Source organism: Vulpes vulpes, chromosome 5 (genome assembly GCF_048418805.1).
Source record: "Vulpes vulpes isolate BD-2025 chromosome 5, VulVul3, whole genome shotgun sequence".
Classification (NCBI taxonomy): Eukaryota; Metazoa; Chordata; class Mammalia; order Carnivora; family Canidae; genus Vulpes; species Vulpes vulpes.
The window spans coordinates 5,795,895-5,812,951 of NC_132784.1; the positions used below are offsets into that span (position 1 = coordinate 5,795,895).

The 17,057-nt window shown below is 39.9% G+C and overlaps 1 protein-coding gene across 3 annotated transcripts in view; it reads right to left on the reverse strand.

Annotated features, from left to right (window-relative positions):
* The window catches only part of CNTNAP5 (contactin associated protein family member 5), a 789,161-nt gene that overhangs the window by 73,622 nt on the left and 698,482 nt on the right, over positions 1–17,057 (reverse strand). The window contains exon 20 of one of the 3 annotated variants that reach the window (XM_072757523.1): positions 9,463–12,144. The exons of the other annotated variants lie outside the window; for them this stretch is intronic. Within the exon in view, the coding sequence (XP_072613624.1) occupies positions 12,089–12,144 (56 nt within the window). The 3' untranslated portion in view covers positions 9,463–12,088. Of the gene's footprint in view, positions 1–9,462; positions 12,145–17,057 lie in introns of those variants that run through there. 3 annotated transcript variants of the gene reach the window in all.

The following is a 17,057-nucleotide window of genomic DNA, read 5'->3' on the forward strand; positions in this document are numbered from 1 at the left end:
GGGGGCACCAGAGAACAATGTGAAAAGGAACACTGCTTTTCCTTCCAGAGTTTGAAAGATTTCACTGATTTGCAAAAAGTGGCATACCTCGTTTGCAATAAAGTCAGGGTTAAGCCTGGATTCTTGTAAATCTTACTCCGTAATTCCTTCTGCATTTAATCTTTAGGGCCCAGGTTAGTGTGGTGAAGGTCTTTGCCAAGGTGGAATATGTGGTGGTGGCAAGGATAATCACGGGGATGGGGGTTGCTGGTGAGTAGGGGACAATAGGCACTTGATGATGAGGGGTCAGGTTTAGAATGTGGCCCCCACGCCAAACGCAATAGCTCGTTAGTATATATAAGAAGTGGCCCCTATAAGACAATGGAGCATGCTAGGTTTTCTTTTGTTGTTGTTGTTTGGGTTTTTGTTTGTTTGTTTTGTTTTAGCACTTGATGTGGTGTCCCAGGTAACTTTTCCAGAATCATGCCCCAAGAAGAGGTTGGTTGTAAGCCTACAGCATACGTTTGCTCATCAATTGTAGATAGGATGACCCCATAATCAGCGTGCCAGGAACAACCCCAAATTACCCAAGTTATGGGGGTAAAATTATTATTAACATCCCTTTTTCATATCAAGTTTCCTTGCATTGGTGATAAATTATTGGTTGCACTAATTACAGCATTTATGATACATAACACATTTATTTTTCTGAGTTATTTTTATTCTGCAAGCCATGAGCTCCTTGAGCACAGAAAGAAGGTTTTAGGCACTTAAACCTCCATCTCTCCACATTTCAGCACAATGCTGGGTACACACAGGCATAACTGAGGTTCCCTATATGTAGACATATTATCCAATATTTCCTTCCTGAAGTTTTTGCTTAAGATACACTTACCTCAATTTCTGCCAGAGATATAGTTGCTATTTTATTTTTGTTTTTGTTTTAATTTAAAATCTCTCTCAGTAGGCAAAACATGCACAGTCTAACAGAATATCCCAGGAAAGTTTCCCATACAAGCCAAGCCTTTTTAGCAAATGCTCTAGAAGTGAGTAAACATAACATCTGCATTTGCTATATAAACACCACAGATTTAGAGTGAAATGACTCAGAGTTTGCCTAGAAATCATTTGAGATGTTGATTTGTTTTTCTGATTTCATTGTCTGAAACCTGCTTTTTTTTTTTTTAACTTGAAGCAAAGACTAAATAACTTTTAGATACAGAAATACTTCTCAAAAAATGGTAATAATGCATCTAGTTCAAGGGGTTACTAATCACATAATGTTTTTCTATGAACAATTTATGCAAAGGCAGTCACAGTGGTTCTTTAGATGATTTGTGTTCCATAAATACACAATAGCATGGCTATAGTAATTTATTTAATAGACTGCTTAAAATTGCTCTAATGCTAGTCTCAAAGGATGAAGGGAAGAGTTAAATAGATAATGAAGGAAGGTGAAGGGTCTTAATGGAAAAATGCAAATTGGAAGAATCAGAGGTTCTCACTCCAAGACTCCTTTACCTAAACCCCCCACCTCAACCTAGTAGAGAAGAGGGACAGAAGCTATTACCCAATAAAGTTCTGAGGACCCATCTTAGCCAGGAAGATGGGAGGCCTTATCAAATCCCAAGGCTACAGACTACAAAACCCAGGCAGGATAAAATCATAATCAACAGTCAAGTAAAAAGTCAGCTGTGACAGAAAAAAAAAAAAAAAAAAAGGCTGGATGATAAGACAGAAGGCAGATACTCTGCCAGGAGAAGAAACCCCAGAACATGAGGAGAAATCAGTAGGTCTAGAATGAGGCCTGAAAACCTACATCTCTCACAAGGTTCCTGGTGATAAAGAGACTGCTGATCTGTGGGCCACACGTTGAATAGCAGGAGCCTGAAGACCTTCTGCGAGGTGTGGCAGTGTCTTCATAGGGGTTTCTATAGGACCAAACCATGATTCTCAAAGGTTAGTGTACATCAAAAATCACCGGGGTCACTGATAAAAACGCAGAAGCCCCAGCCCCATCTTCAGATATTAGGAGTCAGGAGGTCTAAGGCAGAGCCAATAATCTGCATTTCCAATAAGTTTCCAGGCGATGCTGATGCTACTGAGCTGGGAACCACACTTTGAGAACTACTGCTGTAAGGACTCTTCAGTCACTCCTGTTTTCATTTTGTTTTGTTTTATAAGATGTTCTATTTATTTGTTTGAGAGAGCAGGGGAGAGGGTCAGAGGGAGAGGAGAAAGTGGATACCCCACTAAGCAGGGTGCCTGATGTGGGGCCAGGTCCCAGGACTCCAGGATCATGACCTGAGCCAAAGACAGACACTTAGCCAACTGAGCCACCCAGGTGTGCCAGCCTCTCCTAAGTTTTAGGGAGACACTGTTAAAGATATATGACTGAATCATCCAATTCATTGTTCACTTTTTCTTTTTAGATTTTTTTTTTTTAATTTATTCATTAGAGACACAGAAAAAGAGAGAGGCAGAGACGCAGGCAGAGGGAGAAGTGTGCTCCATGCAGTGAGCCTGATGTGGGACTCGATCCCAGGACTCCAGGATCATGCCCTGAGCCAAAGGCAGATGCTCAAGTGCTGAGCCACCCAGGCATCCCTGTTCACTTTTTCAAAATAAATACATACACACAAAATCTAATGTAGGAGTTGTACATTGCACCAAAGCAGTAGTTTTAAAGTGTGTCCCTCAGCATCACCTGAGATTTTGATAAAAATCTAATTTTTTAGGCCCCCCTGTAGGCATTCCCACTGTAGGGCCCATCAATCTGTGCTTCAAGGAGGCCTGTGGGTGGTTCTGATGCCCACTAAGTTTGAGAAGCACTACCTAAAGATGAAAGAAAATGCTGATGGGAGAGATATGCAGATGGATGTACAAATCAATGGGCTAGAAATCAGATAACCTGAGATTGATGCCAAGCTCTGTTTCTCAGTTTTATGACTCTTACACATACCACTTCAGCTTTCTGTCACTCAATTTTCTTACCTATAAGTGGAGGGTTCTTCCCTAGTTACTCAGGTATTAAGGTAGGTTGTATTATTGTCTCCAAATACATATTTATATTTCCTGTAAAGGGATTACACACCATTGTCCATGGTCATGAGACTGGTTGTGCCCTGGCTGCTGTTGGGCTCAACTACCTGACTTGCCTTGTCCAAGGGTCTACAAGCAGAAGCTTTAAGAAGCACTGCATGTTTCCACAGGCAAGCTTGCTTTTTTTCCTCTACCAGAGAAGAGAGAATCCCACATAGATCTCTTGCTTCAGCCTAGGCCTTCAAAATGAGATGACACACAGAGCAAAATCATAGAACCTGACCCACAGCCAGAGGGAAATAATGTGGCTATTTGTTGTGAGACACTGAGATTTGGGTTGTGTTAGCTGTGATAGTAAGGCTAACACAGGCGTCGTATGCAGACGAGAGACATAATGTACATAAAAATTGTTGAATGAGGGGCCACTATAATTTAGGGCAAAGATTGAAAACAATAACTTAGGGGCACAACTGCTGGGATTTTCCTAACTGTGCCTCTTTAATGAGATTGCCTCCGTTTCGTTTTCTCTCTCTCCTTTGTCTTTCGTTCATTCTTCCTTTCCTCCTTCTATCTCTCCTACCTTCTGTGCAGTTTTACTTCTGTTTTTCCCCTTACTTCTCCAGCTGATGTGAGGAGTAGGGCTGGGGATGAAATGGAAAGAGAGGGAAGATACTCCCATTCTGGTTACTAATCAGGTCTTGATTCCAGAGCAGAAAATCATCATTCTCCAAGGGATGATAAAATGGGCCAAAAGTACTGGAATGTGTATTCTAGATGGATATAATCATCTGATTATCAGCATGATGAGACCTCTAAATCTGAACCTTTAAAAATGCCTCGATAGCTTGACATCACATTTACCTTCAAATATGATTTGAAGCAAACGAATAGACTAAGTTCTTAGTTGTCACAGTAGACAACAGCTTGACTCTGAGTGTGTAACACAAGTGTGTGAAGAACGTACAATGCATACTAATGGAGATTCAGTGACTTTCTCCAGACCTGACCCATTTCTATAAGGGAGAGAAACTTCTCCCTTCCAGATAGTTCTGTCAGTTTACAAATCAAACAGTTGTGTTGCTCTAAGGCCCTAAGACAATATGCAATTACACTTCCCAAACTAACATCTCTAGAAGCAGAGGCCTAAAAAGTAATATATGGCCAATAAAGGAAAAGCATGGGGAACAGGAAAAGACCCTTCAAGAAAAGGACACATGGTAAGTATGCAGCCTTATGGGGTGAGTTACCACTGGTAGAGAAGCTCATAGAACATGTAGCCTGGTGGCATGGATTTTTCCTACTATTCTTATTTTTCTTTTGTCTCTCATTCTGCTTGGCAATTGCTTTTTTTTTTCCTTTTTTTTTTTAAACTGTTTTGCTGTTATGGCTTCCTGTGCTTGCTTCTTTTCATTTCTGTTTTTATTTCTTTCCCTTAACTTTATATTATTTAGTCTGGTTTTTAAATTTAGCTTTGATGCTGAAGGATTAAATCTTAAAAACAAATCTCAATTCATCAGATCCTACTGACCAACTGTTACTTTGAAGTCAACTTTAACTCTTTCTTGGGTGGAATGCTGATGTAATATAAGTGTTAGGTAACAGGATCGCCAACTATGTACTGATTTTTTTTAAAGACAGTTATGATGAAACTCTGGTGACAGATGATGAAAATCTCCAACAAGCCTCAGGTCATTGGATACGAACAGATTCATACTGTCATTTATTAATTAGGAATATTCTACCAATAGAAAAGAGGAGCCCGACAGCCGTGATGCTGGTGATCTCAGATGACTAGTATAAAAGATAAACTGAACTTCCAATCATTCAATCAACTAATACTTTAGTGAATGTCTACCATGTGCTGAGCTTCATTCTAGAGATACAAAAGACAAAGTTTGTGATAGCCCAAATTTATATTCTGGTTTTGATGACAGGCAACAAGCAAATAAATGTATAATATAATGCCGGGTAATAAGATGATTAAGGAGCACCAGGCAATGTAGAAGGTGGAGAAAGAAAAGTACAGCCTGACTTAGAGACAGTGTGGTCCTTATAAACCCCACTCCTTGGGCTCCTAATACTGCAGCCTGTGGCCCAGGATGGATTCTCAGATAAGATGCCATTCATGGGACCCAAATGAAAAAGCCATTTGCAAATGGAATCATCTAATCCAGGAGACAGTATTCGAACAACACAGAAGTACACTCAGATCCCTTATTGTCGCTATTCCCCTGCCAAGGTTAGCCATTATTACAATTTCTAATGACATAGATTAATTTTTCATGTTTTTAAAATTTATAAAAATTGAAATCGCAGAAATCTTTTTTAAAATCTGGTTTCTTTCAACATTAAATTTGTGATTTATCGATTGTGTTTGATGCATTTTTAGGTCATTCATTCTTACTGCGTTGAGTGAATATATAAAAGTACCATGTTTTAATGCCCAAGAAACACTAAAAATGTTGTCGGCAGACTCTAGGGTGAGTCTCATGTTCACATTCTATAGGTAAGCCCAACCCTTGAGTGTAGGTGGGGACCTGTGGCTTGCTTTTAACAAACAGGAAATGGCAAAGGTGATGGGATATCACTCCTGGGATTCTATATCAAGATCTATCCATGTATATATCTGCTGGTGCTCCCTTGCTGGTTTGCAGAGTTAAGCTATGAGGACGTATGGAAAGTTCCATGTGGCCAGGAACTTCCAGCGCTCCTAGGAACTGAGAGCAAGGGCTGGTGGTCAGCCAGTTAGAAACTGAGACCTCCATTCTAAAACCTCAAAGACCTGAGTTTTGCCAACAGCCCGAGGAAGCTCAGAAGCGGCTCTTTCCTCAGTCGAGTCCCTGATCAGACCACAACCCACCTGTGAAATCCTGAGCAGGAGACCAAATACACTGCTTGTATTCCTGACTCAAGGAAACTGTGAGATAAGAAATGTGTGCTCTTTTGAGCCACTAACTTGGAAATGAAATGGAAAACTAATACAAGAACCTGGATCTCTGGCTTTCTAGCATAGTGATTTTTATCCCTTTGTGTTGCTACAGGAAAAACAAACACCCTATAAACAACTCCATATTCTTTCTCCGTAATCCATTTTCAACGATAACCAATGTGGCAAATGCAAATCATGAAGTATATTAGTCCCAGTTTAATCATTTTAAATCTACAGCAGCCTGTCCTTTAACTTTAAAAAGCCATTTATTAGTTGGTCAGACACAGATGAAAAAAACAGAAGCAGCTAAGGTTGGGCATCTCAGAACACTTCCTGGGAAGAATGATCTTAGAGGAGGAAAAGAAGAAAAAAGAAAACGGGGGCTGTATATTCTCATGATGCTATTTTCAGCATGTATTTCCCATAGATGCATCTTAAGCACTTTGGAGCAATGCCACCCAGGGTGCAACGTAGATATAAGTCAATATCATTACAACACAGGCACTTAACAGGAAGACATGACTGATGCAATACACCTGCTCGCATGAGAAGAACGCTTGCCCGCTCTGGGGAAATAAGTTTCCGATACCCCCGTTTCTACTCCTTTTCACTTTGTCCTTGATTTATTGCCTTTGCCCAGCTTCAGCACGACAAAGGCTTCAGCTTTCAGTACAAAATGATATTCCAGACTCCACTAAATATATTTGTAAGACAAGGGCAGCCAACAAAATTAAACTGCCGGCACAAAGACCGGCTGTTATTTAAAGCTAGAGAGAGATTACCGGGGATTATTACTTTATCAAAAAATATTTCAGCTACGAAACCAGTGCTTATTTCTCCAGTACTTTGGCTGTGTGCTAATTTATCTCCCACCTTGCATGGATTTAGTCTTTCATTGCCAATTTATTGGAAAGCCTGACAAATGTTGGTGGCCTATGGTACAGGACACCCAGGCTTACTTAGTTATTGCTACAGAGAGCTGGAAATCAGGACCTTCAAAGAGGATTTATGTGTGCTGTTTCTTTGATTTTTATTGTTGTGCTTTCATTTGAACCATCAGGAATTTCATCTTTAATCTCATTTGTCTTTTAGAGGCCCCACCTAAGGATGGCATCACAAACAACTAAAACCCAACAGCAGTACCATTATGGAGCTCATGACCTGTTCACAGCTTTCCCTCTACCATTTTTTTTAAATTTTTTAAATTTATTTATTTATTATAGTCACAGAGAGAGAGAGGCAGAGACATAGGCAGAGGGAGAGAAGCAGGCTCCATGCACCGGGAGCCTGACGTGGGATTCGATCCCGGTTCTCCAGGATCGCGCCCTGGGCCAAAGGCAGGTGCCAAACCGCTGCACCACCCAGGGATCCCTCCCTCTACCATTTTTAAATGCAATATTTTATCTGTTTCACACTGCCTCTCTTTTAAGATACCTTTCCCCAGACCCTTCATGTACGTTGAGAGGAAAAATACCTATCAAAATTAGAAATAAGAGGATAATGGTAATCCAGTTTTGTGATTTGCTATTTCTTAAGGTTTTTCTCTCATTTTCGCTTCATGCTTTTAAGTAAAGTTGTTATCCAATTTAATTTATCCTGCTTGATTCTTAGCTGCACTTTAGTACACCATAAAGATATGACAGTGAACTCTTTTGAAGATGAACCATTAGAATATGCTTCTAAAAAGGCTCTTTTGCTTGGCCAAAAAAAAAAAAAAAAAAAAAGTGCCCCATTTTCATTAAAAGCTCTCAAGCAATTTCACATGAAAATGTTGTCTATAGTGGCAATGTATGTATCATGTGTACATATCAGGCCTCCAATGGTCCTGGACCCGTGCTGAGTCCTTGAATTAGTGTTATAGTGACGGATCCAACAAGTTAACAGAGACTGAGACAATTTCGGCAACAGGCTGCTGCAGAAACCTGGTAAAAGGGCACTTAACACAGTATTTGGGAGGGAACTCGAATGCTTCCCAGAAGTGACATTAAATTTAGACTGGAAGAAATAAGAATTTGCCAACAAAGAAGAGATGAAGGTAGGAAAGGAAAGAATGATTCAAGCAAAGGTAACAAATTGTTCAAAGACACAGAGGTGAAACAGCAAGATGTATTCAATCCTGGAAACATAATTCAATATGAGGAGAGGGTACAGTCGGGTATGAGAATAATATGAATTGAAACTTCACAGGAAAGCAAGGACCTCGGGCTGAGCCAAGTTGGAAAATTAGCCCAAGGGCAGTGGGAGCTATCAGAAATGAGTGACATGAATATGTTTGAATTTTAAGAGGATCACCCTGGTCAGAATAGAGAATGAATTAAAAGGGCACAGCCTGGAGGCTGAGACACTGTTGTTGGACACTGTTGTGGTAATCTGATCCTGGGGTTAAATGGTTAGAGCAAAGAGAACCCAGTGAGGCTGTACAACACTGACAGATGTAAGAGACTGAAGAAGTAAATACAATGTGATGCAAGAGGGTTGAATAAAACTTGGTGATTGATGGTCTCTGGAGGGGTAAGGAAAAGGGAGACATGGGTGAAGCATGTCTCTGATTGCATGAACAGAGAGCACTCCTTTGAGAAAGGAAAGACTCAAGCAAGGGAAGATGTAGCTATGTGCATGTGTGTGTGTGTGTGTGTGCTTATGTGTATGTGTTCGTGAACATACGCCTACACGAGGGTACCTGTGTGCATATGTATGTGTATGTGTGTATTACATGTGTGTGCATGCATGTATGTGTATGCACCTGTGTGTGCTGGAGATGGGGTAAGCTTGAGGTTAGTGTGGGACACGTGGAGCTTGAGGAGTCTGTATGACAGCCAATTAACATTGCCCCCTCAAGCAGTTGGGACAATTTTCCCAAAGCCACGAAGATCTGCATAATCACTAAAAAGTCACGAGAATAGATGATATCTCAGTAAAGGTCTATTTTTGCTCCAAAAAAAAAAAAAAAAAAACCCAGAACTGCCCCCAAGGAAGTGTAAAGGGCAGCCTGAGGATGAGGTATCCACAGAGAAGGCTGAAGAAGCAGTCAACAGCATAATGTGTTGTAGCAAACCCATGGAAGTTAAGGCCTGGAAGAGCTCTGGCAGTAGGACGCCTTCTTAGTGGTCTTGGCATGCGCCACTTCAATAAAGTGTGCTTAACAGTTATAGGAGTAAAACAGTTTGTTATATGATTTCCAATTAAATCATTTCACTCATTTATTCTTCCATTCATTCATTACAAGACTTACTTGACTAATTGAAAACAGGGAAATGGGGTATGTATACAACTGTGCAGAGACAATCCTCTAATGTGCCTTCAACCAACCAATACCTTTATATTTACATGTACTTAGTATATCTATGTAATTATGTGTTTACTGGTGAGGAGAACTGGATTCTATTAACAAAACTGTACACCTATTTCTTTATATTCAAGTAATGAGTTTATTTATGCATTTAACTGTTTATGAAAATAATACTGTTTAATAGGCAATGGTATAGTCCAAAAAGTCAAATAATATAGAAAGATTTATTTATTTTTTTAATAATAAATTTATTTTTATTGGTGTTCAATTTGCCAACAAACAGAGTAACACCCAGTGCTCATCCCGTCAAGTGCCCCCCTCAGTGCCCGTCACCCATTCACCACCACCCCCCGCCCTCCTCCCCTTCCACCACCCCTAGTTCATTTCCCAGAGTTAGGAGTCTTTATGTTCTGTCTCCCTTTCTGATATTTCCACACATTTCTTCTCCCTTCCCTTATATTCATTCCCTTTCACTATTATCTATATTCCCCGAATGAATGAGAACATACAATGTTTGTCCTTCTCCGACTGACTTACTTCACTCAGCATAATACCTTCCAGTTTCATCCACGTTGAAGCAAACGGTGGGTATTTGTCATTAATATAGAAAGATTTAACAAGACAAAGCAACTTCTTCCCTACACCATCCTACTATGGGCCCTCCTCCTTCTATGCTTTGACTTTTAGTTCTGTAAGTTTTCTTGTTATTTTCCTTCAACTTTATTTTCTTAAATATGTTGTTCTTTCCTGATGCATTAATTTTAAATATAATATTTTGCCTTCCCACAATGGCAGAGGAGGAGTTACCTTCCTTGGACCCAGTCACATATGGGTCTATTCTCCCCATATTTCCAATACAGGCAAGTTCCAATTTTGGTGAGGTTGGTTTTCAAAGTCCATGTTGTTGTGTCTGATGTAAGTATCACCCTTTGATGGCATCTATCGCTTGTATGTTTTCTGTAAGAGCTTCTCTTCAAAAGTCCTCTGTCAATATGCCCTATTCAAGACCAGGTTTTCTCAACTTCTAAGGTATTGACATTCTGAGTCATATAATTCTTTGTGGGGGGGCATGGGGGGTTAGGGAGAAGGGAGGGTGGGGTCCTTAAGATATTTAGCATCATCCCTAGCTTCTATCCACTACACACTAGTTGTGCTTGTCATCTTTATAACTAAGAATGTCTCCAAATATTACCAAGTATCCCCTGTGGAGCAAAATCATGCCCAGTTGAGAACCACTGGTCTGGACTTGCTCCTCACTAGGATTTCACTGTAGCTATTATCCCAAAATTACCTTGCCTGTTCTGGGTGGGGGGGGGGGACCTGTTTCCTGGATCTCATATTCTTTTGGATATACTTCTTTTTTTTTGGATGAAGCACATTGTAGCAGGCAGCCTCTACCATGGCACCATGGATCCCTATCTTCCAGTAGTCATAACTTTATGTCACCTCCTTCAGCATCACATTGTACTAGATGTCACTGCTGAGTTTAGGTTCTAAAAATACCCCAATTTCTGTCATAGGTACTCTGTTTTTTGTGTATTTCTTTCTCCCTCTCTCTGTTTCTGTCTCTCTCTCTCTCTCTCTCTCTTCTTCCCACCATTCTCCACCATTTTTTTCTTGGGGAGGCTGACTGACATGCTGTGAAGCCCTGTGAAAAAGTCGAAGAATTAATTACTGAAAGCTCCTGTCAATAGCCACATGATGGAGCTGGAAAGCAGATTATCCAGTCCCTTCAGACTACTGCAGCCCAGGTCAAGAGGTGTGATCTCACTAGAGACCATGAGCCAGAAACATCCAATTAAGCCAATCCCAGGTTTCCAACCTCTCACAGAACTGTATAAAGGGATACATTTTTGTGGTTTAAAGGTGCTAAATTTGGGGGTGATTTTTTACACGGACTTTGATGACTAATATATGCATATCAAATAGTATCTTTAAAAAGGTGTTTAGGGAGCCTTAATCACCCAAGCTACCTCCACCCTTTTACGTATGAAATTGCTCATATCTTCACATATGACTAATAATTGGACTAAGCATGGCATTCCAGTTGGAAAACCATTTATCACTAGGATTGTGAAGATACTTGTCCAAAATCTTCAAATTTCTAGTGATTCTGTTAAGTTGTTTGCTAGTTTGAGTCCTAATCCTGTCTTTAGCAAAGTTAGGGATCTCCATTTGCCTTTATGTGTGATTCTGTTCACTGCTGGGTAGAGAAGCAGTTTTACATCCAATTTCTTTTATCCTATAAAGTATTTTTAGTACACTTCTGCTAATGTACTTTCCCCACCTATTCCCCTTTTTATAAATACAATTAGATAGTGAACATCCTGTTTTGCCTTCTGATTTTCTTTTGTCTTCATATTGCCCACATTTTGGTATTTTTTGTTTGACCTTCAGAGAGATTTCAAATGTGTTATCTATCTTCCAACTTTCTAGATTTTTAACAATCATCTCTACTTCATTTCCAAGAGTTCTTACTTCTTGTTTTCTAGTTTTAGTTTAAAAAAATCACGTTCTTGCTTCATAGATTTATAAATTCTCCTACTTCCCTGAAATGCTATATTTTTAGTTTCTTCTACCTTTCACATTATCCCTGTTTTCTCCACTTATCTCTGTTTATTTATCTGCTTTGATCTTTTTATTTCATCTTGGAGGTTTTATGGAAATATGTGATGGTCCAGAGTTAGGAGAACTGGATTCTATTAACAAAACTGTTCACATCTGTGAACATCTGTGACTGAGGCACTATAAATTGGATTGAAGATTTTGTGCAGGGACTGAGTTTTCCAATAGGTGACTACATGGGTAAACTATTCTTTTCAATGGAGGCATTCCTAAAATTCCAGTTATCACATATATTTTTCATGGAGTTGTTCGGTTCTTCTGTGAAAAACTCTCTCATCTCCTACATGAAGAAAGAAACGCATCTCTGTAAGAGCTCTTGGAAGAAGGGAAAGTTAAGGCCAGGTATTCCATACCCCAGTGTATAGAACGCTATGTCATTTCTCCCTTTAGCCCTGTACCTAGATCTTGCCATCAGCTTTGGAAACTCTGGTTCAATTTCTATATGCTACTAAATATGTCTGATCTTCTGGGATGGAGGTGAAAAGGAACTTGTTTGTCTTCCTAGACAAGGAAAAACAGATTTAGGGTCAACAGTTCTCTGTAAGAGTCTCTCATTTTCCCTTCTCTGACTTCATGCCTCATCCTGGACTCCATGGTGTACAGAATGCCCAGGCTTGATCCTTTCTCATGAAACCATCCCATTAGCATCCCTTCCTAGTGACTTGGACTGAGGCAGCTCTCCTCCTCCATCCGCTGTTCAGTTTTTTAAAATATTTTCATATTTCTTACCCACCATAAGCTCTGTTCTGATTCTTTGTCTTTTGGGGTTCTTACCTTTTTAATTTTTTTTTTAAATTTCTTTATGTCATTGTGGAGGAGTGTATGAAGAGAACAGCAATAAATTTATATATTTATCCCTCATGTTTAAATAAGAACATGTATTTATTACACAAGATTTTTCTGAACCAGAAAAGTTCTGTTGAGCCCTATTAATAATATTAAAATCACTTGTTCTGAGAAAGTAGCACTCCCCCATGTGCTATTTCACTTCAAACTTTCACTCAACAGTGACTGTCAAATTTAGCTGGCTAGTCTCTGTGCAGGGGCTCTAGCTATACACTGCAACTTGCATCACAGAATTTGGCATCAATAAGGAATGCTAGTTTGTCTGTTTTTGTTTTGTTTTGTTTTGTTTCCACTGGAGAGTCCTGTGTGCTTCAGTGTGCACCAAAGTACAATTTACCAAATAGAAGGAGATATCTGGCACCTCTTCCACTGGCAATGCATTTCTAAATATCCCACAGGGTTTTAGTCCTCGTTATAGATTTGCCCCATCCTTTCTGTCTGGCCCAGCTTTTAAACAGAGTTCTGGAAGCAAGGTACTGTGAAGGACTACAGGGAGCGAATATGTCCTTCCTGACAACAGCACACACCCTACATAAAAGCTGAAGCAAACACCAGAGAGAAAATAGCAGGTTCCATGAGAGGAGCACACAGAACCATGAGAGGTCAGAGAACAGAGGAGAATAGTTCATAGGCTAAAAAGAGACCAGCAGTGTCTACTTTTCAGCCTCACTGGTTCAATGCTGTGTCTTCTTGGACAAGTCACTTAAACCTTTCTGTGCCTAAATTTCTTCATCTATAAAATTGGAAATGTTGGTACTAACTTCACAGCCAATGTAAGGGAATGAGATGAGCTAACACAAAACTAAAACTGCTAAAACTACATTTTGGTACACATTAAGCCCTTCTAAAATATTAGCTGTTATCAACTGTTTTTGAGCTAGAAGGTTAGGGAAGGTTTCTGGTGGGTGGTGTTAGAAATTCAGACTGGGCTCGTAAGATTGAAAGCCTGCTTACAGGGTCTCCACGGCAGCTTTATAATAGGGGATTCGATTTCCAGAGCTCTCATTTCTAAACTTTGAGAGAATAAGCTACCTATTAAAGTGGAAACACATCTCCAATAACTTTGAATGAAGAGAAATAATGATAATCCAAGGCCTACTTGGTGCACAAAAGGTGATTAACTACACAGAGAACTGAATAAACCCCGAGGTTGGACTATCTGCTGACTGTTCCACATCTTGAGATGTAAGTATTTACAGATCCAGTGTTCTAAGAAGAATAAAAACATGTCTTTTCTCTGAGAAAAGCTTTCTTCACACAGACTTCAATTACTTTCTTAATCTTTAAACTCCTAATTAGAGTTCTAGTCCAAAAGCTAACCATTCGGTTCCCTGTTCTCTCCAACCCTGGCTTTAAAAAATATCAAGGTGGCTCAATCACCAGCCAGCACTTTGCATTTATCCCACATCTTTCATCTGAGTTCCTTCAAACCCTTTACAGACAGGATCTTATTAATCTTCAACAACATTGCTGCATGACCCTTGACCATTGCAATTATCCCAAATTTACAGATGAAGAAACCAAGGGGACGCCTTTTCTCTTTTTACAATGAAGCATAAAAGCAGATAATAATTCTCTTAGTTCTCACAGTACAGTTGTAAGCAACCAGCTTTGCTGAAAAAAAAAATAAAAACAGTTGCTCAATTCTTAGAAAATTTCTAGAGTTTTTTTTTTTTTTAAACTGAGAAAGTACAAAGATCCCAAAGGCCCTCAGAAAATAAAATCAAAGAATGCCACCTCCACAGAGCTCCACTACCCAAATAACCCTGCCTCTCAAAGTACGTCACAGGTGACAAAATGGAATCTCAGGAAGGCCAGAATTAAGAATATTAATAATTAATATAACGTATGTTCATGCCCAAATTCACTTGAAAACCTTTTGTGATAGGCTGAGAACTGCCCTATTTCCCCCCAATACAGCCCCACCGGCATTCTAGAAAGACCTCTCATGGACTCTGGGGAGTCCTGACACTTGCTAGGCATAATTCAATCCAAGAATACCAGAGGCCAACTCTGTGCTAAGTTTTCTGCTAGATGCTGACCTTACAAAGATGAAAATTGTATATGGAGTCCAACTTTAAGTTTCTCCCTGGAGCCAACTATATACACCCTATTTGTTCTTCTAATGTGAGCACATAGGACAGCATCTAGCACATAGTAGGTGTTGTAGACTGAATGTTTATGCCCCTCCCCCCGGTTCTTATGTTGAAGCCCTAATCCCATTGTGGCCATATTTGGAAATAGAGACTCTAGGGAAATAGTTGTGGCTAATTAAATAAGGGTGGGTCTGTAATCAATAGGATGAATGTCCTTTTCAGAAGAGAAACCAGAGCATGCTCTCTTTCTCTCTCAGGCACATGCATACTAAGAAAAGGCCATGTGAACCCACAGTAAGAAAGGAGTCATCTATAACCTGATGGGAGACCTAACCCTACTGACCCAACTGGCACGTTTATATTAGACGTCCAGTCTTCAGAACTGTGAGAAAGTACTGTGAAACTAGCACTACTAGACTAGTAATTTGTTATGGCAGCGCTGGCAGATAAAAACAGTAGGTAGTTAATAAATGTCTGTAGAGATGATTGTATTTTGTATTTTTTTTGGGGGGGTTGTTTTTCTGTTTATTTTTGTTTTGTTTTTGAGAGAGAGAGTATGAGTTGGGAAAGGCAGGGGAGGGATAGAGGAAGAAGAGAGAGAGACTCTAAAGCAGGTTCCGCACCTGTCAGGGACCCTGAAATCCTGACCTGAAATGAAACCAAATGTCAAATGCTCCATCAACTGAGCCACTGAGGTGCCCCTTGTCATTTCTATTACCCTTAATTACATACTGGCCTTTGATTATTGCTTTTTACCCAGGGACTTAGAACACTGACTCAGTAACTCTGCTCTTCCTATTTTGGTTTCCTTGATGCTGGTGCTTACTGTCCAGCCAGCTCCACAGCCAGAGGGGCTGGGCTTAAGGTTGGAGTTTCCGAGCATTGAACTACATCCCTTCAGTCAAATGTTGCTGGGCCTGGCCCAATAGTGAGGAGAGCTTACTTAGTCCTGTGCACAGAATCTGTTCTTCAGTTATTTTGTCTCTGTCTGTCTTTATTTCAGAAACATCAGGCAAGTTCTCCAAAAGTCTAGTTCAAAAGGGTATTTGAGAAAGCTGTTCTTAAAGCGTTTTTGTTTTCATACTTATATATATCAAAAGCTGCTGCTGGTACCTAATGACAACAGCTAACATGGAGGTTGACAACCCTGTGCCTTCTCTTTCTCCTTCTTCAAGGTAATGCCCTCCTCCCAACTAGATGCTCTGCCTCTAGACAATGGGTGATTTTCATGTTCTCTTTGCCCTCTTTGATTAAATTTTAATCTCAGTCATCCTGAATCTTGACTTTCACATTCATGCTCTGTAGACCCAAGCATTCAGATAATTCATATTATTATTTTTATTATTATCAATGGGAAAATGCAATGTGTTTTGTTCTTTACAGTCTATGAAGCACATCTTCTTGCATTATCTCATTTGATCTTTGTCTTAGTCTGATCGAACTGCTATAACAAAAAACTGCAGACTACGTAGACCAACCAACAGAAATCTATTTTCCCACAACTCTGGATGCCAGCAACATCAAGGTGACAGTCAATTCAGTCACCAGTGAGGACTCTCTGCCTGATTTGTAGATGGCCACCTTCTCACTATGTCCTTATGTAGAAAAGAGAGACAGAGACGACAGGAGAAAATCTGGTATTGCCTCTTTTAAGAACACTAACCCTAGCAGATCAGTGCTTTCTCCTTATTATCTAAATTAACCTTAACTTCCTTCTTACTCTAAATACAAGGACAGGCACCCAAATGGCTCAGTAGGTTAAGTGTCTGACTTCATTTCATATATATATATATATATATATATATATATATATATATATATATGAGAAAGAGAGAGAGCATGAGTCAGAGGAAGAGTAGACGAAGAGAGAAGCTTGAGCAGACTGCACTGAGCATGGAGTCCAATATAGGGCTTGACAAAGGACTTAATCTCACAACCCTGAGATCATGACGTGAGCCAAAACCAAGGGTCAGATGCTTAACTGACTGAGCTATCCCGGTGCCCCAACCTAGATCCAGCTTTATCCATCATACCTTCATTTCTGTACTCAGGCACTCCCGTTGGAACAGTGGATTAACTGTCTATTCTGGAGGTGCCTTTTGTGCATGCCCACATTTTTGTCCTTCCTATAAGAGGAGGTGATGAGGAGAGACTACTGATAGCCTCTCAAAGTCATGATGTATCATAAACACATTACTCTGAAATGAAGGAGAGAAGCACAGCAAGACCTGTATCTCCCCACAACAAGAGA